General features: G+C 51.2%; 2 protein-coding genes across 2 annotated transcripts; one reads left to right on the forward strand and one right to left on the reverse strand.

The window, feature by feature from the left end:
• Positions 1-39: 39 nt before the first annotated feature.
• On the reverse strand, positions 40-23,243 carry LOC142774220 (uncharacterized). Its single transcript, XM_075874615.1, has 2 exons — positions 23,154-23,243; positions 40-405 (listed from the first exon to the last, which is right to left on the reverse strand). Exons 1-2 carry the CDS (start codon positions 23,241-23,243, stop codon positions 40-42), a joined length of 456 nt encoding a protein of 151 aa, XP_075730730.1.
• LOC142774847 (uncharacterized) lies at positions 11,100-13,448 on the forward strand. Its single transcript, XM_075875989.1, has 4 exons — positions 11,100-11,615; positions 12,099-12,198; positions 12,827-13,014; positions 13,419-13,448. The coding sequence occupies exons 1-4, from the start codon at positions 11,139-11,141 to the stop codon at positions 13,446-13,448; spliced, it is 795 nt and encodes a 264-aa protein (XP_075732104.1). The 5' UTR covers positions 11,100-11,138.
• Positions 23,244-23,733: the final 490 nt, after the last annotated feature.

Genomic DNA, 23,733 nt, shown 5'->3' on the forward strand with positions numbered 1-23,733 from the left:
GACGCGCAACGTGCACGTGGTATTTAGCGCGTATACTGCTTACTGCGGATCTGGCGGCCTGATCAGTGCACCCCTCAAGTAGCCGGCGTTGACGTCGACGGCGAGCGAGTGTGCCACGTGGGGCCGGATCTTGAGTAGCGCGCTCAATCCGTAGGCGTAAGCCAGCTCGACGTGAAGCGCGAGCACGCGGTCGGCCGACGTGGGCGCACTCGGCGGCGGGTCGGCCAGGAACAGGTCGAGCCGGCGCATGAACTTCCTCAGGGCATCGTGGTGCGACGTCCTGGAGCTGCTGATGGCCCGGCAGTCCCGCAGCAGCGTGGCGGCCTTGTGGCGTGCCCCGGACTCGGGAGAGGCGGCGTAGCGCTCCGCGACAAGCACCAAATTCAGGTAGGAGAGAGTGATCTCCTGCTGGGACAGGAAGCGCGACAAGCGTGACACTACGAAGGCATATCTTTAGAGCCACGCTAAAGTGATGCAATAATTTAGTTTAGACTTGAAAAACTTCGAAAATACTTTGAAAAGTCTCGTGTCATTAATTTCATCACCATATGTTTTTTAGGGGCGAAGCTCCTTAAAGCGACACCCATTCGTCCCTCGTCGTAGTATGTAACATGTCTTACGCTTTGATCTGCAAGGTGGTACTGGTAGTGAATTTCTCCTATGCGTTGTTGAACAATAAAAAATTCGCAGCGTGTGCGTTATCTAAAAGCCGAATTCTCCTGTCTCTCATTCCAATTAACAGCCATTGGCATGTACATTGAGCACTATCTGACAAGAAAGGGTTGCTACGTTATACTCGCTGGGCGTAACCTCCTTGGTTTTAGAAAGGTTTAGCGAGCGTTGGGACACAGTGCCACGAATACAGTGAACTAGTATATACCATGAACTCGAGGTGGTTAAAGGTGGAAAGTAGACACGAAGCGCAAGCCGTAAGAAAGGGTGCGTGTGCCTCCTCTCGTTCAGTCCTTGGAATGTCCGTTGGATTGCGGTGCTTCTATATGGGGAATATATGATGAAAAGATGCGAGATGTAGTTAGTTGTAGTGTTGAATAGATGGAATAACGGACACACACAGATGCATGGACGGACGCACGGATGGCTGCACGGACGGATGGAAGCATGGACGGATGCAGGGGCAGATGCATGGACCAACGCAGGAATAGACGCACGGACGGACGTGCGGACGCACGAACGCACGCACGGACGGGCGGATGGACACGCGGACGGTCACACAGACGGACGCATGGACGGACGGAAGCAACAACGAATGGACGGACGGATGCTTCGCCCCACTCTCCATCATTCACCCCGTAGATATGCTGCTTTTTTTTGTTACGAATCCACCAAAAAATTTCCCAGATAAAGGGAACCATGTGTAGATGCGCAGCAGCGGGCGCTAACGCTTACACTGGCGGCGACGTTGACGCTTGCGCTTGTCGCGGCGTTTGCGCCGGAAAGAAACCCGGGGAGGCGCAAAGCACGCAGTGATGGACCGGTGTTTCCTACTGGAACATGCCAATCGCTGCTAATGGGCATTGAGAGACAGAAGACTCCGATCGAACACAGGGACCGCTTTTATATATATATATATATATATATATATATATATATATATATATATATATATATATATATATATATATATATATATATATACACGGGGTGGCCAGTGGCAAACGATTACGCAGCGCGAGCAGTCGTTTGTTTTTTCAGTCATAAAACTTGTTAGCAGACGCTGCCTGCGTCAGCATTGCGAGGTGAAAGAGGGGAAGCCTAGGAGAGAAGGGGAGGGCTGCGCATACGTATTGAGAGCGTAGACACCACGGGGACGAGTGCCCAATGAAGAGAGGTAGGAGCGAGCGTAGGTTAGCAGACGCTCCCAGCGTCGGCGTTTCCAGGCGAGAGAGGAGGGAGCGTAGGAGAGTAGAGAGAGGGGGGAGCGGACGCGCGTGCGCATTAAGGGGGGTCACGCCGCAAACCGGATTGAGCTCGACCATAAGCTTGCCGCGCATCTAAACCTCCGTTTTTTTATCATCTGCAGTAGACTGGAACAAGCCACTATCTTCTGCGGTGAACTGCGAAGCGACAGAAACCTTACGAATTCGTACAAAAACCCCAGACTCATGCATGCCATGTGTCCAGATATTAACACCACAAACAGATGCATATCGTCTGGCAAGGTTGCCACGCTTAGCCACACGCAGTGGGAATGTCCGGGCCGTTTAATCCGTCTCTTCCATCACCAGCCTCCGCTCGTGCTTGAAGACCGACTGCTCAACCCGACAGCGCAACTCAGGGCCGTCCAGCGCACAGAGGAAGCAGCTTCGAGACAAGGTTTCGGAACCACGTCTTTCTTCTTCTTGATTGATGAATATACGACTGCTGAAAAATAGGTGCTCCGGCAACCAAATATTATTTCACAGCAACGAACAGTGAGGGGCCATGATCCACTTTTCAACACAGGCAACTTGTTCGTGAGAAAGTGCTGGAAATTCTAGGCGCGTGATGGTGACATAACTCAATGAATTCATAGCTGGGGTTTGGAGTACAGGATGTAACCTTCAATAACGATTTTGTATGCACACCATTGCACATGTGTTCATTTATAGCCCATGGATTTAGTGGCCACTGCTTGTGCGCACAACGTTCCCGGACTTGGCGATCTAAATCCCGACAGTACGTTCCTCTATGAGGACTCCATGAACTTTTCTGGTGGTTTCAGCTTACGACCACAATGAAGTGAACGCAGTCCACACAGGATTGCGTTGACACATTTTTCGCGCTACGTGACCACTTATGTATTACCAACACGCCCAACTTCATACTCTTGTCGACACAGGCGACCCAAGAGGGTTCCCATAAGTGAGTGAGTTGAGTTGAGTTAGTGAGTGACAACAAAGTTTTTACGCACCCAGTGTACGACGCTATGGGCGAAACCGGACGCGCCAACGCGTCCGCCGAAGCGTCCACACACGTGTTCATCGAAGTTGCGGCACGGCTCGACGAGGGGATTCAGCGTGTCCCGGAAGTAGTTGGCCATGGCGAGGCAACTGGAAGTGTAGCACACGCTGCCGTTGTCGCGCTCCGGGGGTGGCAGTGGTAGCGACGTTGCCGCTTCCTTCCCCCTTACATACGCGTACAGCACAAAGGGCAGCAGGCCCGCGAGGACGCCAACCAGGAAACCGGCGCACCAAACCACCGCCACGGTACGCGGGGAGGATTGATCGCTGATCGCCACGTTCTGCTGCGGTTATGCAGATTAGATAGATAGATAGATAGATAGATAGATAGATAGATAGATAGATAGATAGATAGATAGATAGATAGATAGATAGATAGTGAATAGTGACTGTGTTGGTGTTGTGGGGTGGTTGTGTGTAGTGCTCAAGGTAACGAATGGCATACCCGGTCGCGCCGCAAAAGGCCGGACCTACTTTTTTATCCAGGGGCCGTGGTTATGTTTAGCCAATGTCTCAGTTTTTCCTAGGTGGCATTGGTTTAGCACACGCTTCTCTTCGTTAGGTATCAAATGTAATACTAACATTCTGATAGGGGCTCATCTGTCGCGGCCATCACACATTCGGCGTGCTCACGGTACCGTGGTTATGAAGTACGCCCTCATAATAATTTCTTGGTTTTGGGATGTAAAACCGAAAAACACATTTCTATGTTTTTGTCCTATACACCATAACACGGCGAGCTCGGTGCTCGCTGCCATATTGAAAAGCGCCTGGCGTCATCTGTTGCAAGCGCGGCGAAGCAACATTCTCAACTACCACGCGAGCAGACGTTCTGCAAATCAAACGCGAGACTTCGCAGCCCGAGTGCGGCTCTAAGCATATTTCGCGCTGTTCCTGTGCTGGAACTTTATGCTCATTTCGTGTGAAACATCAAAGAGACCTTCCTCGACAGTCCGAAATGTCTGCAGCACGTGCGTTGGAGACTGCGGAAGCAACTTCATCAGGTACGTATTTTCCGACTGAAAGAAACTCGAACGGCGTTAACGGCGGCGTGCCTTGGCTGTGACGAGGCAGAATTTGTGCTGTATGCCGGCGTCAACGTAACGCTAGAATCTGGCTCCAACTTACGCTCATGCAACACATGTGCCAGTCCTGCCCGGCACTCGGAACACACGCGGTGGAAAAGTGCCAGCCAGAACAAGATTTTAAAACCCTACGGGGAACGGGGACGCCGGCCGAAAGCGCACGCTGTAGATTTGCCTAGAGACAGTCTAGGCATGTCGCAGTTCGACCTAGTCGAAAGCCATGCTTTCCGCACCGTTCACACCTTTTTGCATCGCGATAGTCGTAATACGTATATCCTATTATTGACATGCGGCCTGCGAAAGAGTACGGCCATAGTTTTGTGCCGCATACTACAGGCATACTGCACGCAAATCGCTGCAGTAAAGTGGAACAGCTGGAGTCGCGCTTGAAGAAACGCAATAAATATTCTTAGAAAAAAGCATTACGATTTATATTTGGCCGGTATGACCGCAATTTTTCTCCCCCATCTCACGCATGCTCATTGTCGTTAGAACCCCTTGCTTTCCGACGCACACTTGACCGTATCACTCTGCTACATAAGATTGTACACAGCCGCAGTTGCATTGAAGCACCGATTACTTTTTGTGATTCAGCACGACGAACCACGCGCCAATCTCACCCACTCAACATTGTTCCCTTCCAGCCATTTGTAAATTGCTTTAAGCATTCCTTTTTTCCAGCCGTTGTTGAGATTTGGAACAACCTAGATGGTTCCCTACGCGAAAAACCAATTGAACTGTTTTTGAAAGAACTGCCTAACCATATTTTGTAATATGTTTTACATGCTTTGTATGTTTCTTTGGTGTTGCTTAATGTATGTTCGTTCTTTTTCCTAATGTACCCACTCCTGCTATATCTCGTGTATCAAGACAGCAGTATCTGAAAATAAATAAATACTCGTACACTTCACTGGGCTCGTAGTTTTTCCTGCTGATTGCGATTATACCCTGTAGGGCGGCCGAGCTCAGCGTTTTTCGTTGTGGACGGAAATCTGCGCAATCGCAAAACACCACACCGGCACGATTCCCGCGATGCGCTGCGAACTTCACAGGCAAGGCTGAGCAATCCCTTCCTCTTGCGCTGGTTGTTGTCGCATCAGATGACAGCGCAGTGGTACCCAGATGACATTTTATAGGCGGGCGCAGCGTGAACAGGCACGCAGTTTAAACTCCCAGAGCCACTGCATGTCATGCTAGCGAGGCGCACCGTGGCAGTTCGAAACAAATTTTGGCGTCTAGCTGGGAGCGAGGGTATACCGCTGAAGGCGCCTGGGTGCGAGATAGGCGTGCTCTCGTCTATAGGTTACGTTGTCGAGCATCCGACACGTCGGGATTCGCTCGCAGGATTTCAAGCTGGACGGTTGTGCCCTCGCGATCTCCGACGCCAGCGTATCTACCGCCGACTTGTTCGCCCTCCGCGGTCTCCTGACGCCGTGCAGCTCTCGCATTGTGGCGCCCCGCCCTTGGACTGCTTCGACCGGATCCCCACTTTCCTATTTCCTTCTTTTTTCCGTCGCTTGCCTGTCTACTTCTTCGTCTATTTTCCTTCTATTCTTTTTATCCCTACTTCCCCCCACCCCTATAAGGCACTGCGACGTGTCGCCTGAAGGCAGACAGAAATTAGGTGCCTTTTTCCTCTTCCTTCTAACCACTACCACCATCCGACACGTCCATTCAGCGTTGGCAGGTACGTGCTGCTTTGCCCCGTGTTTAGGGGACAGTGTGGTGTCGGGGTTCCGGTTTTGGAACCGGTTATCGCATGATGCTCGCAGATTGAAGATCCTCGTGCGGACGTCCTCTATCGGGGGAGGGGATAATAGGCTGGTGTGCGGCGTGTGCCTTGCCTTTATGTGTTTGCTGTGCAATTCTTTACGTGTTATGTTCTGCATTTTCTTATTTGTCTGTGCATACCGTATACATTTGTCTGTGCATACCGTTTCGGTTCCGGTTTTAGAACCGGTTGGCTGGCCCCTAGGGGACGTTGTACATATGTACATATAGTGATGCTTGTGTATATAACAAGAGTACCTGCTTGCCTACCAGCGGCTGCATGCTTCTTGACGGCCGGCCCTTAGGCGCCATGCCCTGTGTTTTCCGTGCGTCGCGTCCGACGCACGACACTACAGACAGTTTTTCCACTTGTCAGACGTCACTTGAACTGGCGTTATTGTCTTTCATGGGGCGGCCTGCTCTGTATACCCTGTCGATACAGACGTTACCTCCCAGAACTTCACGCAATTTTCTGATGCTCTTCGCGGCTAAACGATGTTACCTTGAGAACAGCCCACCTGAAGTTGATCTGGCGTTACCTCTGCCTGTTGCCCAGGGTTACTGCTTACAAACGGACGAGCTGAACCCAACTCGGACATCGGTTTACTTCTTCTGCCGACAGCGCTGACACGTGCCCAATGCCCACAACACGGATGCTCAAAACCATGTCAAAGCTACCCTTTTACGTGTAGTTAAACATTAAATCAGTAGGTGGCAGTACAACAAGCAACCCGCATTAATTCCAACATTTTCGTTACGTCGCGATGTCTAAAAGAGTATTTAGGTTTTTCGCTATAATTGAGTTTATCGCACAGCGGCGCTGTGCGGTCAATCGCCAGTAAGGGCGTATTTGGGCACGCTAGAGATCGTCACCTATCTCGCGTGTATTTTCTAGCTGTATCACCGCGCTCCCGGTACTTTGATGTCCCGAACGGCGTGTTAGCTGTCAACGTGACATAACATCTTTGATAAAAGAGTTTTCAAGAAAAGGAACGCAAGGGAGACATCTCAACTTGGTGCATAACGAAAAAAGACTCCTCGAAGATAGTGAATTGCTTCAGATGCATCGGTGAATGCGGTGCTCAGATCAGGAAACTTGAGCGTGGTGACTCACTCGTTGGGCCTATATATATGTTTCACCTTAGACTGTTCAACCATGGTTTTCTTTGGTAACACAGTGAACGTCGAAGGACAGACAACTTATGACGCTGGCACCTCCCCCCCCCCCTAAAGCTGCGTAGAGCTACGCCCATGAAGTGGGCCTTAGGAATAATGAAGTCAATATGCTAAAAAGCTTCCATTGGAGACGCACATGTTTATGAATATATACATGCAGCTATCCCGGGTGATACACTGGTAGAGCGTCCGCCACGCCAGACCCTCCGAAATGAATTTTGATTACGCACCAGTTCACAGCGCCTTTTTTGCATGACACGACACCCTTCAATGTGCGACCGTTAAGCCATTCCCTCTTCCTCGTCAATACAGATGGGCGGACAGAAATAGGACTATCGTGAGCTGTTGATTGTAGTTAGCTGGCGCAATCTACCGCAGAAAATAGGCCATATCCACGTCACGTGCGACAGAAGTTTGCCAGCGACTGACTATTGCGCCAGAGAGAGAGAAGGAATGGTAAAGAAGGAAAGACAGAAAAGCCAAAATATTCCACAATGCATGGTTCGCAGCTTGGCTTGTTGGTTACGTACATTAAGGCAAACAGCGCGCAAGATATTAATTGTGGAAGATTTCTTAGAATACTGCAGGCACTTTCAGCGTTGATTATCTATCTATCTATCTATCTATCTATCTATCTATCTATCTATCTATCTATCTATCTATCTATCTATCTATCTATCTATCTATCTATCTATCTATCTATCTATCTATCTATCTATCTATCTATCTATCTATCTATCTATCTATCTATCTATCTATCTATCTATCTATCTATCTATCTATCTATCTATCTATCTATCTATCTATCTATCTATCTATCTATCTATCTATCTATCTATCTATCTATCTATCTATCTATCTATCTATCTATCTATCTATCTATCTATCTATCTATCTATCTAACGACGTGCGGGTGTCCTTGTGATCACCTCCATAACTTAGGGTACACTATAAACAGTACGGGAGAGTAACCCCCTATTCACAAACGCTCCTCGACTCGACTTTCACCCTTCACTTGACAAAGTTGAGCAACTGCGCCACCGCTCGGCTGAAAATGACGCTGCGCTACTCAAGAATTGCAGCAGACTATCGCTAATATGCAGTGACTTGCCATGCCTAGAGATGGCGCTCCCATCGGCTTTCTCAAGTGAAGGCGAAGCGTTGAGTGAAGGGAGGTTCTAGAATACGGGGGTTAGGGTTTGACGAATGCGACTGTACGGAAATCCTACCGTGTACGTCGTCACACCCTCTCCACCAGACGCGTACGGTACAGGCACGTAGCAGTCAGGCCTTGAAACGGCTCTAAAGAAGAAAAAAAAAAGACCCTCTGCGGGCGTTGTCAGTGCAACGTTTGCTCCAGTTGCAGTGTGGGCTATCTAATTTGATCACAAAGCAATAAACATAACATATGTACTCCTATGATACAAGCGTCTAGTAGGGTTGTGGTTCCCGTTTTGGTTTCACTTCTATTCAGTCCGATAAAAGTTACATTTGTACTCCTACGATTCAGCAAGCTGCTTTCAAGCGTTGCTCAAACCAGGAGGAATATGCTAACCAAAGTTATGTGAAATCCACAACAGACTACGAAGCGCGCTTCGTTTTGGATAATGCTGACGTCTTCGCTCTGAGGTGAGCGCCCATTTTCTGTGAAGTCATCCTTCAAACTCCGTGCAGTCGACCTTCCTGGTAAGTCCACAATGACCATGCAACTGCACTCACAAATGCACTTGCAAAAACACGTTGATCCATTTTGTAACACCTATAGCTCAATGTCAAAAGATGCCGCAAAGGCATCTTTTGACAGACTGCTCAGTTCGCATAAAACTGCTGTACAGTCGCAGACTGCTCAGTTCGCATAAAACTGATTACCACAAGGCTTGGGATCTGCCGATTTTTTTTTTTAAGGCGAAAGCGTTAAAGAGATCGTTTCGCACGGATTCCGCCGTCGGCGTCGTTGATTGTGAGCAAAAACAAATCTTATGTGTGAGCGAAAAATCGAGAAATATGCACATAAAAGGGCAAAAGATGCAAAATAAATCGTTTGCATGGTAAACAAGTGTTCTACCACACCACCACGCGTCTTCTTGTGAATGTAATAAAAAATCTTTTCGAAATTCAGTACCGCATTCGTCGACGCAGCGCAATACGGTAACTCCTCCTCTTTCGCACTCGCGGTAGTAGATGGCGACGGAGCCCTACGCTCAGCCGCCTCGGTTAGGCTATCAACAAGCGCCATAGCCGAACAAGTTGCTATAGCTTTAGCGATGACCGACCCCTCACTCACTAATGTCTTCACAGACTCTCGCGCCGCCATTCGGGCTTACGAAACCGGCAACATCGCTCCAGAAGCAGCCCGCATTTTACAAACACGGAAAAATACGGGCTCGCACTACCTCTCTTGGTTCCCTGCCCACATGGGCAAAGACGTTCACCCACAACAACCCAACCTCAACGAAATGGCTCATGATCGAGCACGAGAACTGACCCGCCGTGACGATCAATCAGCCACCGAAGAGCTGGGCCCAGACGTGCAGTTTAATGACCCACTACTCACCTTCCATGAAATTACCTCCCACTACCGACACAACAGAAGCCGATACCCTTTACCCCATTCAAAACTAGAACGCGCGCAAGAAGTAGCCTTTAGAATGTTACAAACGAGATCGTACCCATCACGGGGCCGACTCAGCCATTATAACTCAGACATAAATTCACAGTGCCCAGATTGCACAGAAGTGTACTGTTCACTCGCGCACATGCTCTGGCAATGTCCCGCGTTACCTCAGGGACCTCTCACCAGTGAGTCCGACTGGGAGGAGGCACTCAGGAGCCCCAATCTCCGAAACCAACTTAAGGCAGTCCAGAGGGCCCAAGAACTGGCGGAACGCCACCACGTTCCCGCCCCGACTCGGGCGTCGCCTACGGTAGCGGCTGCTAGGATGTCCCACGTGGGCACCCTGGTGGCTTAAACTCCTCAGGACCATATATTAAAGTTCTTGACTGACTGACTGACTGACTGAAATTCAGTGAAAGTAACTTCATGCTTTACCAAACACACGCGTCTTGTATACTGTAACAGAATAGAAAGTTGGGCGAGTTGGCGTATGTAACCGAGTTGGCACGGCCGCGATAGCGAGCGCAAGCTGTCGCTCCTACGTAAGCGTGACGTCACCCGCCTGGCCTACTTAAACTCGTCACTAAAGGCAATAAAGCGGTTGTTCGACCCATGATATCGTCTCGTACACATGGTGGCAGCGGAAAACAGCCAGCATGACGACACCGCCTGCATTGCCGACAACGCTCCTGCCGCCTCCGAAGCCCCTCGACACATCGCGAGACGCTTGGCTTGGGTGGAAGACCTGGAAAAGTGAGTTTGAACTGTTTTTCACGGCAACTCAGCTGAACAAACAACCAAAAGAAGTGCAGGCGGCGACGCTTTTAGTGACCATTGGGGAAGAGGCTAGAAAAGTGTTCGCTTCGTTCAAGTTTGAGCCAGGGGAGGACACAACCGATGTAACCCTTATAATTAAAAAATTTGAAGACTTCTACCAGCCCGCGAAGAACCTCACTTACCACGAGTTTTGCTTCGGCTCCCGAGACCAAAAAGAGGACGAAAGTTTCAATGACTGGCTTGTCGAATTGCGAACGCTAGCCCAACACTGCGATTTTGGAGACTTAGAAGAGCGCATGCTTCGTAGCCGCATCATACTCGGTATCCGGGCACAAGGGACTGCAAAAGAAGTTAATTTCTGAAAACCCCTCTTACCAAAGAGTAGTCGAAATCTGTCGCATTCAAGAGCAAGGCGAGGAGCAGTTTCGACAGATACGTGGCACCACTGAAGGCGCTGAAACTGCAGCCGTAAATGCGTTGGCCAGAGTAACAAAGCCATGTAACAAATGTGGCTACAAAGTTCACCGTGGCAGCCGCTGCCCAGCAACAGGAAAAGCGTGCAAGAAATGCGGAGGATTGAATCATTTCGCCCAAGCATGCTCGCAGTCATCCTTCTTGCACAGCGAAGATGCAAAGCGCAGGGAAATAAGAGAGCTACATGTTGACGAAAGGTCAGATTTTTTTCTGGAAGCTTTAACCGTGAACGCGCTCGCTAGCGACCAGTGGACCGCGACAGTTTCCATTGAAGGCCGTCCGATGGTCTGCAAACTTGATACTGGGGCAAACTGTTGTGTGATTTCAAAGGAAGATGTTTTGTCGCTTCCGAGAAAGACTCGTGAAGCCTGCCGAGCCACGTTAACGAGTTTTTTCGGCCACAAAACGGCTGCGCAGTTTAAAGTAAAGTTGTCGCTATCCGTGAACGATAAACAGCACGATGAAACCTTCTTCATCATAGAGCAAAACGTGCCGGTGACCCTCAGCGGAGCAGCAGCAGAAAGCCTTGGCTTGATTTATCGCGTTGATAGCGTCGAGACGCAGCAACTCTACCCGGCGGCTCAGCCCTTCACCGATGTTTTCACAGGATTGGAACAGCTGAAGAATTTTGAGTACGAAATAAAGCTCAAACCCGGCGCCGTCGGTGTTGTTGTGCCAGCCAGAAGGGTTCCGGTCGCCATTGAAGAAAAAGTAAAGGCCGAACTTCAACGCATGGAGGAGCACAACGTCATAACCAAGGTAACCGAACCAACAGAATGGTCAAGCTATATGGTAGCCGTAGTTAAAGGTGATAAAGTAAGAATTTGTCTCGACCCAATGGAGCTTAACAAGGCTATTCTGCGTGAACACTACCCTATGCCTGTTCTAGAAGAGGTCGCGCAACGACTAGCTGGAGCTAAATATTTTTCTACCTTGGACGCAACATCCGAGTTCTGGCAAATAAAACTTTCTGACAGCAGCTCCAGATTGTGCACAGTGAGCACGCCCTACGGGCGCTATCGGTTTATCCGCATGCCTTTTGGAATTGCTTCCGCCCCGGAAATATTTCAAGCAGCCATGCACCGCCTCTTGGAGGGCCTGTCTGGAGTAGCGGTTGTAATGGACGACATATTAGTCTGAGGCACAACGAAGGAAGAACATGATAACAACTTGACCGGGGTGCTTGCACGCTGCCGTGAGCACAACCTCCGTCTGAACTCACAGAAATGTGTCCTTTTGCAGGAGCAAGTTCGCTACTTGGGACACGTTTTCACCACGCAAGGACTGAGCCTGGGACCCGATCGCGTCCAAGCCATTTTGGACATGCCAGCGCCAAGTAACAGTAAGGAATTGAGTCTTCCTCGGAACGATGAATTACGCGCAGCGCTTCATTCCTCGAATGTCTGTACTCACCGCACCACTTAGAACATTGCTGCGCAAAGATATTGCCTGGGTCTGGACAGAAAAAGAGCAATGCAGCTTCAATGAGCTGCGCCAAGCCTTAGTAACAGCGCCAGTGCTTGCTTACTTCGATCTGAAAAAGCCAGTCACCCTCTCTGTTGACGCCAGCCACATGGGCGTTGGCGCCGTTCTGATACAAGACGGGCGCCCTATCGCTTTCTCGTCTAGATCACTCAGCGATGCTCAGACGCGGTACGCGCAGATTGAAAAGGAAGCTCTGGCGATTGTGCATGGCTGCGAAAAATTTCACGACGATATTTTCGGCCAATCTGAGGTTACGGTGGAAACCGACCATCGTCGGTTGGTGCCAATTTTCAGTAAACCACTTCACCAGTGCCCACTTAGACTGCAACGAATGCGACTGACATTGCAGCGATATGCCATTAATCTACTGTACAAGCCAGGAAAAGAGCTGTTTTTGGCTGATGCGCTCTCTCGTTTTCCAAGCAAGGCGTTATTGACGGAAGAAACCGAGCGCTTCAATGTTAACGTCATTGCCCTTGTTCCAGCTTCTGAGCGTCGCCTCGAGGAACTACGTGTGGCAACCGCCAAGGATCCTGCTCTGTCGACCATCCGATCCTATGCAGAGACTGACTGGCCGGAAAACAAAGAGGACGTCCCAGCATGTGCCAGGCCATTTTGGGCGTATCGAGAAGAGATGCATACACAAGATGGCCTCGTCTTCCGCAGCAACAAGGTAACCGTACCAAGCGCTAAGAGAGCTGAAATCCTTCGGCTTCTTCATCTGGCCCACTCGTGGGCGGAAAAGATGAAAAAAGTGTATATTCATATTAAAAAAAAAGCGGCGCACAAAAAGACGAAGACAAAGAATGGCAGCGCTGTGTGTGGTTCTCTTCTTTGTTTCCGTCTTTTTGTGCGCCGCTTTTCTTTTAATCTTGTATACTTGTTTCACAATAAAGCATGAAATATTGCAGTAACAATGCGCGATACAAACACGCATTTTCATAGGGCGTCAACACGAGATTAACATAACCACTTATGATTTAAAGCCAGCCACCCACTACACAGGGCACACACGTTACTGCGCCCTTTCCTTTAAGGTCACATAGTGCCCCCTATAAATTTCCTTCCCCAGTGCAGGACAGCCTGCCGGGGCTCAGCCTTGGTTAACCTCCAGGCCTTCCTCCTTATTTTCTATCTCTCTCACAAGGGACAGTATACCGCTTACCGCGTTCAACTATTAAAGGCGATGCTTATGTGTGTCCCGATTCTTAAGTTTACGAGCCGAAATATATGATTACGAGGCGAGTTAGAGAGTGAATGAGTGAGTGTGCAAACTTTATTTAACCAGCGGATTGAGGCGTGGGCGCTAAGCCGCGCCAGGGGCGGTGGAGAGACCCTGTTTCTCGGCCGCCTCCCGTGCTCGCTGGATGGCCCATATTTGATCTGCCCGATCTGAGCTGATCAGCGCGGCCCTCCACCGCGCCCCAAGCGCTTCTGGGGAGACTGCATTGGCATCCTGTATCTGTGTGCATTCCCATAGCATATGCTCTAGGGAGGCGCGTCTCATGCTGCATAGCTTACACGAGTCATCTGTGTATAGTTCGGGGTAGATACCAATATCGCACAATCCAAATTCGTTATAGGTGCTAGATTAAGAAGGAAATTGGCGTTAGACGAATTTTCTACACCTTTAATATAACGGCTACATCAGAATTTAAGCACGTCATGCATCATTGGAATAGCATATGTCAAACTCGAGCAATGGAAGTCGCAACCTCTAGACTGCATTGTCAGACTCCACAGCTAAATTTTTATCTGCACAGACCTGTTCTGGCAGCCTCCCCTCATTGTTCTTTTTGCGGAGTAAGTGAATCAACCAAACATTACCTCATTTTCTGTACTAGATGCTCTGACTTGGGCAAAAATATTTTAGGTTCCATTTTCTGCCTCCTTGGAATAGATATGAATGCGCAAAATATGCTTTTTCGGGGCTTTGTCTCTTGATCACAGTAACGGGAAGATTGCTAACGCATTGCAGGAGTTATTCAAAGCTTCAAAGAAGTTTAACTTTTAAAATCAATCTTCACTTTAATTATTTTTCTTTTATTTTACTTCCCAAATTCATTTGAAGAGCAAACGCGCCGCTTCATTGTTAGTATTCAAATACAATTGTTTTCGTCTGTACATGGTTCGTACCCAATGCAGGGGATTGGCCGATTATAAGGGGAATTAATATTAAGTTTATTATTCCATTAACAAATTCTTCCTGTTACATTTTTTTTCTTCCTCTTAAACAGACCAATCCAAACCTTTTGTTAAAGAATACTTCCATGAAAACTACCCGGTTTTTGGCCAATCTCCCAGCGCGGATGTGCGCCACAGATTCAAGGAACTTGACATGGGCCTCTATCCTTTTACATCCTAGGAACCGAGACCACTGCAGTCAGGATTGAACTTAATTACTACATGAAGTACAGCAGCCGAGCGCTGTTATCACTGCGTCAATGCAGCGCACGACATAACTGGTGACCTTTCACATGCCCGTCGTTCACATTGTTTCCAAATAATGTTAATATTCCTACCCCCAATGACAATGGAACCTTCAGACAACGGTTAAAGCTGATCGCAATTTTATAGGTATTGCTGTTGAGAAGGTAATATCGATGATCTTCGTACTAAACACAGCGGTAAGACGGTGCTTTCTTATCAAATAAATACTAATAAATTACAAAAATGTCTCGTTTTCGATTAACCTTAGCGTAGAAGTTACAAATCATCACTTATCTATAGCGGTGCGTGTCGATAGGTTATGGCAAAGGGCAAGAAAGTTATACTTAAGGGGAAAAAAAACGGCGAAACAAGGCGTCTGCAAACTGCTCGCATCGATTGACGCATAGTATTGCGAAAATGTCGCATCGTCATATACGCGCAAGAAACGAATTAATGTCTCGTACAAGTAAGCGCGCATGGCGCCCGCGGTATCGAATAACGTCAATTGTGGCGCCCGCACGACACCGGAGAGTGGCCGTCGGTCGTGCTCGCGATGGCTCTCCCCACTGCGTCGGCCGTTTTAAGCACGGCGCATCACGGAGCACGCGGCATGCCTCGGCGACACCATGGGATCCTGGGCCTTGCATTGGTACGCCTCGGCGAACTGCTTGATGTGCTTCAGCGGGGCGTTGACCCTGTCCTCCGCCGACACAGAAGACTTGTGGAAACCGGGCGCCCTCGACTCGCAGTTGTCCAGCGCGAAGTAGATGAAGAACAACTGCCTCGCAGAGGTCCCCTCGAGGCCGCCGAGCCGCAGGTCAAGGTTCCAGATCCGCCTGACGGGAAGCAGCTCTTCGAACGCCTTCAAAGCGAGAAGCAGCGCCGACGTCCGGTCGAGGAAAGCCCGTCGCAGCTGCGAGACACTATCGGACGGGGCGGGCGAGACGTCGAGGCTGGACTGGACGTCGCCGTCGAAGCAGCTCAGCAGGGCTTCGAGCTTGGCCCGGGAGTCCTCCGTGAAGCTCAGCGGCACGTCGCGCTCGTAGGGGTCGTGGTAGAGGAGCTGCACCAGGCCCTGGTAAAATCGGACGGCGACGCGCGCCAAGTGGAACACGAAGAAGGAGCTGTTGCTAGGCACCGAGGCGTTGAACAGCGCTGCCGGCACGTGGACCACGCGCAACGAGCGCTGGAAGGAGGCCTCGGTGGAGAACTCCGAACCCACGGCGCGTCGCCTCAGCAACGCGCTATCACCGCGAAGCTCCCGGAACCTCTGCGATTGCCGGCGCTTAGAGACGTTCGCGAAGAACAGCAAAGGTCTGTCGACGCTCAGCCGATCGTCGAGGGGCGCGCAAGCGCTTGCTTTCCGTTCCTCAGGAGGCTGGCCGAACTGCGTCAGGGCGCGTCGCTTGACGCGGTAGCGAATGAACAGCGACGACAGCTCGTTCAACCAGGGGAACTCGGCGACGTGCCTCAGGAAGACCAACTGAAGCTGGGTTAGCCACTCGCGCGCCTCCATTTCCTGGCCCTTGGAGAGACGCCACATGTGTGCTGCCTTCGCGAAGCAGCCAGGCAAGGCACGTTCGACAAGACGGGCGCAAAGCAACGCCGTGTCCGTGGCATCGCCTGCCGTGCGACCCAGGCGGGCCTCGGTGAACAGGCGTCGCAGGTCACGCAGCTCGTCGGGCAGGAACGGGGCCACGTGGACGATCGCGAGGAAACCCAAGTAGTTTAGCGTGTCCAGAGGCTTCAACGTATGCAGGGCTCCCTTGAGCTCTCGCAGAAAATTGTGAACCGAGTGGAGGACCACGTTGTCGGAGCCTCTGATTCCACCGTCCAGCAGGACGGTCAGAAACGTCTGCAGACCCCCCAAGAGATTCAGCTCTCCAAACTTGACGACAGTGACACGGTCCTCCCAGTAACCGATTCGGCAAGCAGCTGCGATGGCGATGCACACTGACCACAGCTGGCTTCCAAGGGCATCAGCGTCCGCAACCGTGACGCCGAGTTCAGTGGCAGCTTCGCGTACTGCTGCACGCAAGAGCTGCTCTGCTTCCTTACTGTCCTGGCCAAGACGCGCGTAGAGGCAGCGCGGCTGAGACAGCTCAATGGCCGTGACGTCCACGTTCTCCGGGTCCGTGGCGACGCTAGCACGGAGGAGCGTGGCCACATTCAAGTCTCGGCTCACTTCAGCGGCGAACGTCCACACCGCCATGACGCTTTCCACCGCGGCAGTTCTGGGCCATTTCTCGATTTTCCATCTTGAAAACAGTGCACCTACGGCATCCTTGGACGTGGCAGCACTTCGACGTCGGTCAGCGCAGGCGTTGTAGAGGTTCGCTGCGACCTTTATGTCTCGCTGACTAGCGCTGCCGACAACAGCGGCCAGCTGACGCGCTATGCTATCCACGATCAGCGTGTCTCGCGAGACTACGGATCCGGTGCTTAAAGCATGCGCCGGGTGCTCGCTCATCCAAATGCTACAAACGTGCTTGTAAAAGTTATCGCACGGCTGCACTTGGTCGCTCAGGAGTCTCGCGATGTAACGCGCCTCTCGTTTGCACAGGTCTGTGGTGCAGTAATACACCTGGATAGGTTTCGGCGAGGTAGGGATAGTCGTCGGTTCGTGCCACGGTTTGGATTGGGTAGTAGTACCGCTGAAAGGCGTGGGGCTAGTATTCGCGACTTCTTTCCTGCAAGTGATGATGTAATATACCATAAGCACGCACGTCGCCATGATCAGCGTGGCGGCCAGACTCGACATGAGCAGACACAGGTAGGCCGGCGTAGACTGGGCCGCGTAGCTTTCCGTGACGGTGTCTACGCGCTTTTTCCTGGCTACTCCAGTGCCCGAGGCTGTCTCTGTACGCAACTTCCGGTGGTGCGACTTATCACGGCCTTTCCTGTGTCTGTGGTGACTTTTCTTTCTCTTGTGCCTCTTAACTAACGAGGTTCCATGCGCCGATCTTCTGCTGGTGCTTCCAGACTCCCGGCCTCGTTTGCTTCTTGATCTGCCTCTGCTTTCTGGTCTCCGGTGGTGACGCGTCCTTTTGGATCGTTTGTAAACCATGCCTTCCGATGACCTGCTCCCGCTGATAGATTGCGGACTACGACTTCGCGATCCTCTGCTGCTTCCGCTTCGTGACTTCTTACCGTGCCGGCTTCCCGATTTCATCCTACTTCGGGACCTCGTTCTCTTGATCTTGCCTTCTCGACCCCTCATCTCGGTACTCTTCTCATCACCTGAACTTCCGGGACTTTGCGTCGGGCTTGCGCTTCTTTCCTTAATGCGACTCGGCTCAGCACTTTCATACTCCCTGCGCCCACGGTGTTTCTTTTTCGATCCATGGCGAGACCTACCACTACGGTGGCTTCCTGTTCGGCTGCGCGACCGGCTCCTGTGTGAGCGGCTTCTTTTCCGGTGTTTCGAGCCACCGAATTCCGTACTTCCAGGTGACACGCTCGGAATTTCCGTACCCCTCGAAATTCCATCTTTTTCTCTCTCCAATCGACTGGTCTCTGCGCGTCGGTGTTTGGAGCCGCCTGTTTCGGACGCCCTCGAATGACGTTCATGTCTCGGAGAGTGCCCTGGCCTGCCGTGCCTGTGTTTCTTGCCATGTCTGTGGTGTCGCGGTTTCCGCTTAGAGCGTTCCGGACTCGCCGAGCCTTCCCGTCTTGTAGAAGCCCCGCTCGATGGACTGGCAGGACTGATCAGGCCGGAAGGACTCCCTGGGCTAATGTGACCCGCTGGACTTCCAGCCGGACTCGTAGGTCTCGATGGACTACGCGACTCAGCCGGACTAGCTATAGCGCTTGCTGACCTAGGAGTTGCGGCCTCCTTGTCCTTACTACCGCGGTCATGTCGATGTCCGTGATGCCACCGGCGGCCTCGGTTACGCCTATGATGCTTACCGTGCCTCGAAGAACGTTCCGAACGTTTGCTGCTCGATCTATGACGAGATTTCCTATCTCTCCGGCCACTGCTTAGTGGACGCTTCTGACGTGGGGGCGTCGACCTAGAGAACGTATCGGAAGGCAACGTGTAAGTTTCTTCACCTGTCGGCGAGCCAGGGCTTCCGATGGGAGACAGTCCCTCCATTTCGAGTGTACTAAAGCTAAAATCCCGATGAACGCCCGCTATATCTGGTATATCGGCAGTGTCCCACTGAAAGTAGTAGACATCGTTCCCCGGGGCGCCTTCAGGAGTGTACTTCTTTTGACGTCTTTCCCGTTTCCGGTCTCTGTCATGTTTCCCGCGCCTACTGTGTTTCTTGCGTTCGCCTCGCAGACTGCTCTTGCCCGTGCGTTCGGGCGATTCTTTTCTTTTGCTATGTCTCGACTGTCGCTGGGACTTCCATTCCTCTCTGTCCTTCGGACTATCCTCTCCTGCACCCTTCTGCGACGTGGTTTCTCTGGCTTCTCTGGACTTCCGCCTTGATCGCCTTTGTTCCTTCTCGTCTGGACTCTCCTCTTCTCCTCCCTCATCGGCTTCGTCTTTTCTGGACTTTCGCTTCGACGTTTTGCGTTTCTCGTCTTCAATGTGACTCTCTTCGCCAGCACCTCTGTGCTTTCTGGACTTCTGTCTGGACTTTCTCGTTCTGTCTTTTTTATCCTCTTCTCCATTCATCAGCGCTTTGTCTTTTCTGGATTTCTTTCTCCGTTCCCTTGGACTTGACTCTCTTGCATCTTTATAAGCTTCGTGTTCTCTTGACTTCCATTTGGACTTCCTGCACTTCTCTTCAGGACTCTCCTCGCCACGCTCAAACACTGCCTTTTCTTTATTCTCTCTCGACTTCCGCCTCGACTTTAACCTTGATCTGTGCTTCGACCTTTGCTGTGGGCTTGCTTCGCGACTTGCGGGCATGCTTGCTGGAGAACCAACGCCGTCCATTGGTGATTCGATCAGTTCGCTTTGTTCCACTTCCCTCCGGCTATGCGACGCCTTTTTCTTGGAGGGCCGTCCAGATGAGCGCTTATGCCTTTTGCGATGATGTTGAGGTGACGCGGCAGCTATGTTGACTTCGCGATTCTCGTGCTTCCGCGACGGCGCAAAGGGGTCTCGCATCGACGACTTAGCGGCCGGAAAGACTCCAGGGCTTTCAAAGGCGTCCGGATCAATGAGCCAAGCACTTGATTCGAGCGGGGCTTCACTAGATCGCGTAAGCTCGGGCCGAGGCAGGGCGCCGCGGGTGACGGGCACCGGGCTGATGGCGAAGTCGAAGGACCGAGACGGCGAGCTGCACACTTCGTGCGTCGACCCCGGCACGTTCTCGAAGGACTTCTCCTGGCGGTCGCTGCGCCCATCTCCTTCGTGCTTGTGTGACCCCGACTTCCTTTTTCGCCGGTGTTCGCCATTGTTCCCGCCATGCCCTCGACTTCTGGAGGACCTTGGTCTATCTTTCTCGTCGCCTTCTCTCGAGCGATGCTTCCTTCTGTGTGGTCCCTCACTTTCTTTTCGCTGCCTGTGGGTACTCTCGCCGGCAGCGGTCATCACAGTGGTGTCAAAGCGGCCACCACGTGCCTTAGGCGTTGCACGAGTGCCTCTGTTCTCCTGCCGCTGTATGTCACCCTGACCTGCCAGAAACGATGGTCTCCGCGCACCAGATGCTTCTAGGGCCACTCGCTTCGGCTGACCCGACGCTGCCATCAGTGCTGGGTTCGCGGCTACGCCCTCTTCACCTGATATCGTTTCAGTAGCTTCGCGAGAAGCGTCCTTCCGGTCGTAGTGATCAGGGAAGCGAGCACGCTGGTACGACGGCCTCAAATCTTGTTGTGATCCTTCGAATGTGTCGTCTTCGCGATTACGCTCTAAGCGAAAACACGTGGCTTTACCTTCTTTATCAATAGAGACATTTTGGTAGTCGGACTGCACAGCACGTTTTCGGCCAAAAAGAGACGTCAACAATCCAAGTTCCACCATCATTGCTTTCCCAGGAACCCGCCTTCGCATTATCCGCGGCAGGCTGCTCTGGAAAAGCCTCCTGGCGATGGTGCCGATGCCGAAAGATAGTCTTCCAAACATAGACGACTTGGGGTATACAACATCCGTGCCGATTGTGCGTTGTCCTTCTATGTCATCAAAGCTGCTCAGCGTCGCTGTCCGACTGGCCGCGAAACTGTCGTCCGCTGTCGTGAGGCCCCTAGCCGCGATGTGTCGACGTTGTTCGGCGGAAACGGGACGTCTTGCCTTCCCGCGCGCTTCGGCGTATACAAGACGTCCGCTGTCACATGACGTCGTTGATGATCCGCATCGCGAAACGTCGACGTTCGCGAAGCTCTCGGGGCGCCTTTCACAGCGCGCCGTTGGCCTCACGGCGCTACTTTCAAGCATGCCATGCGCCTTTCTCGAAAGTGAGGACTTGGCCCAATGAAGGAGGTCTTGCGTGACTATAAGGGGAGACAGGGAGGTTTCGTCGTTGCTGGTGAACGCCACAGCGCCAGCCGAGCTACGCGTCGGGACGTCCCCCGACTCGGGTCGCCTCTTGGAGGACTTTGTGGCTGTAGCCCTCCGCGTCGAGTCGTCATGAACGACACGTCGTGGCCCTCGCTGTCTCAACGACTCGGACGAATAGGAGGATGCAAGTGCTTCGTCCCGATGAGTAGATGACCGTGGCCAGCTCTCGTCCATTGCCGAAAAAGATGTTGAAGCTTTCTTCCTGTAGCCTGTTGCTGCCGCCAGCCGGAACCACAAAATGACGAGTGACTTGACGAGTCGAGTCACTCGTCAAGGCGAGGCGTATACCTCGAGTGTTCGAAGAAGCTCGACCTTCACATCGCATCGACTAGCTCTGTCTGCATCAACGGAAGACTGGCTGCTGGACCCAGAAGATGCGGCAGTCGCACTGAGACGCTGATCAGTTGGTGAGCAAGATGGCGTCTTCTCGTCACGCGGCACGCACGGCGCGCGGGGCTCGGAGGTAGATAAAGAAGAAAAGGAACTAAGACGACACGAAGGTTACGACCGGAAGGATACGCTGCTAGTGATACTGCCAGATATATCCAATTATTTGTCCCCCTTCCTCATTCTTGTTAATTTGTTTTACATATTCTGGTTTATCGAATTCTTCTGCACTTTTTCACGTTTTTATTCATAGGAACATTATTATTGTTCTTATCTAATTTCTCTCTTTTTTTAGAAGCGTTGTACAAAAAAAGATATATTATAAAATACAGTGTGGCCAATCCCCCTTGTGGATATGAGCCAAGATCTGCTAGGAGACAAGACAAGACACGAAGGTATATGTGGCTGTGCGGAATTATCTCCATGAAACCATTCGGTTAACTAGCTAATACATATTGATGTCCATCTATGTCGACACACGAGTAACCTATTAAGTAGGACAGGCCTGGCGTTTATTAAGTATTATTTTACGGTGTCATCACTTCGCAGATTCGGAGTGGCCGACGAACTCTGCGCCGGAGCACTGCACTCTGGCGGAGGGCAACAGGACGGAACCTACCAATGGAACACACACGCTCGCTCTGAAGGAAATGGCAAGGTCAGAATGCGCGCGCATCTCTCCTTGCATGAGCGGGCACGTTGGGCACAGCGACGCTACGCTAGCAAAACGTGAGCTCCGGCGCTAAGTGCAACTGACGCGACCGGCGTCCGTTGGCACGCCCTGAGTTAGCACCGTTTCAAGGCACATGGCGCTTGCGACTTCCTGTCGAATTCGCGCCGCAGAAAAAGTTGCTCCGTGGAACGGACGCAGCCCACGCTTTCATCTACGAGGCGAATATGCTTCCGCGTTCACACGTCAGTAGCTGAAATCATCGCTTAACTAGTCACTGGTGAGTTCCTACGGGCTGGCACAGCTTGACTTCGCGTCGGATGACATTGCCAGCTAGCATTTCGTACGATATCGAACGGGCGCGAGTGTTATGTTTACACCTTGGCCAGCCATGGTTTCGGTTTCAGTTCTGACTCGCCATTTATGTTGTTTATTTAATATTATTTACGAGTATCTCAGTAAAAATTAGCCACCCTAGCTGTTACAGGGCTGTTAGTACTAGTTGAAAACGTCATTATCTTATCAAGGTAAAAAAGAAAGCACCGGAGTTCCCCTTTTACAAAATTGCAGCGTATAAGTTCCAATTAATGAGAGAGTTCTGTTACAGTAGGTGCAGGGACGTCATGTGGCCCCTGCACAGCAGCAAAGCTTAGCCCGATTATAATGTAGGCCTTTTCAGCCAGCTCTGATGATCAGCTTGGAATCAACTATTTTTCATTTGTGCGGAGGGGAAAGCAATGTATACTAACTTAAAGCTGTTGCTCCCGCGCAACCTCCGCGGCTCAATGGAGGGTACAAAGCTGTTCCGAGAGTTCGGAAGTGAGCAACACCCAGGCAACTGCCGCATTAAGATTCATTTGACACCGAAACTCACCTGCTTGGAGCACCGGGTCCCACTTTCAAAACTTCGCTCGCCGTGCCTGACAACGGAGTGACGAAGGCAAGGTTCCTTTTGGCGTTGCATAAATTTGTTGCCAGACTTTGAGGTGGTTGTTGCCAAATTGCCGCTAAATGTGGCGAAAAAGTTTTCTTTTTAATTGTGGCTTCTCCGTAAGAGTTTGGTGCTATCCGCGGTGCATTTCGCGAGTGCATGAGCGACGCTGGCCGTTTTTATTAACGGAATGCACCGATCCTAACAGAAGTCAAGCGTGGTGCTGCCGTGCAATTAAGAGGCCATTTAAATTCCGTTTTAATTAACGGTATGAACCGCGCATTACAGAATTCGTTTTATTTACGGAATAAACCGAGCCTAGCAGAAGTCGAGCGTGGGGCTGCTGCGCAATTAAGAGGCCGTTTTAATAAACGGAATGAACCGCCCATTACAGAAGTCAAGGCGCGTTCTCTTGCTGTGTGCGCAGCTGTGCGATTAAGATATCGCGTCTCAGTATTAGGGATGACGGGGAAAGCTGAATAGAGTCGCAGGAGGTGATGCGCTGCCCCCCTCCCCCCTTACT

This window comes from Rhipicephalus microplus, chromosome 10, assembly GCF_043290135.1.
Source record: "Rhipicephalus microplus isolate Deutch F79 chromosome 10, USDA_Rmic, whole genome shotgun sequence".
NCBI lineage: Eukaryota > Metazoa > Arthropoda > Arachnida > Ixodida > Ixodidae > Rhipicephalus > Rhipicephalus microplus.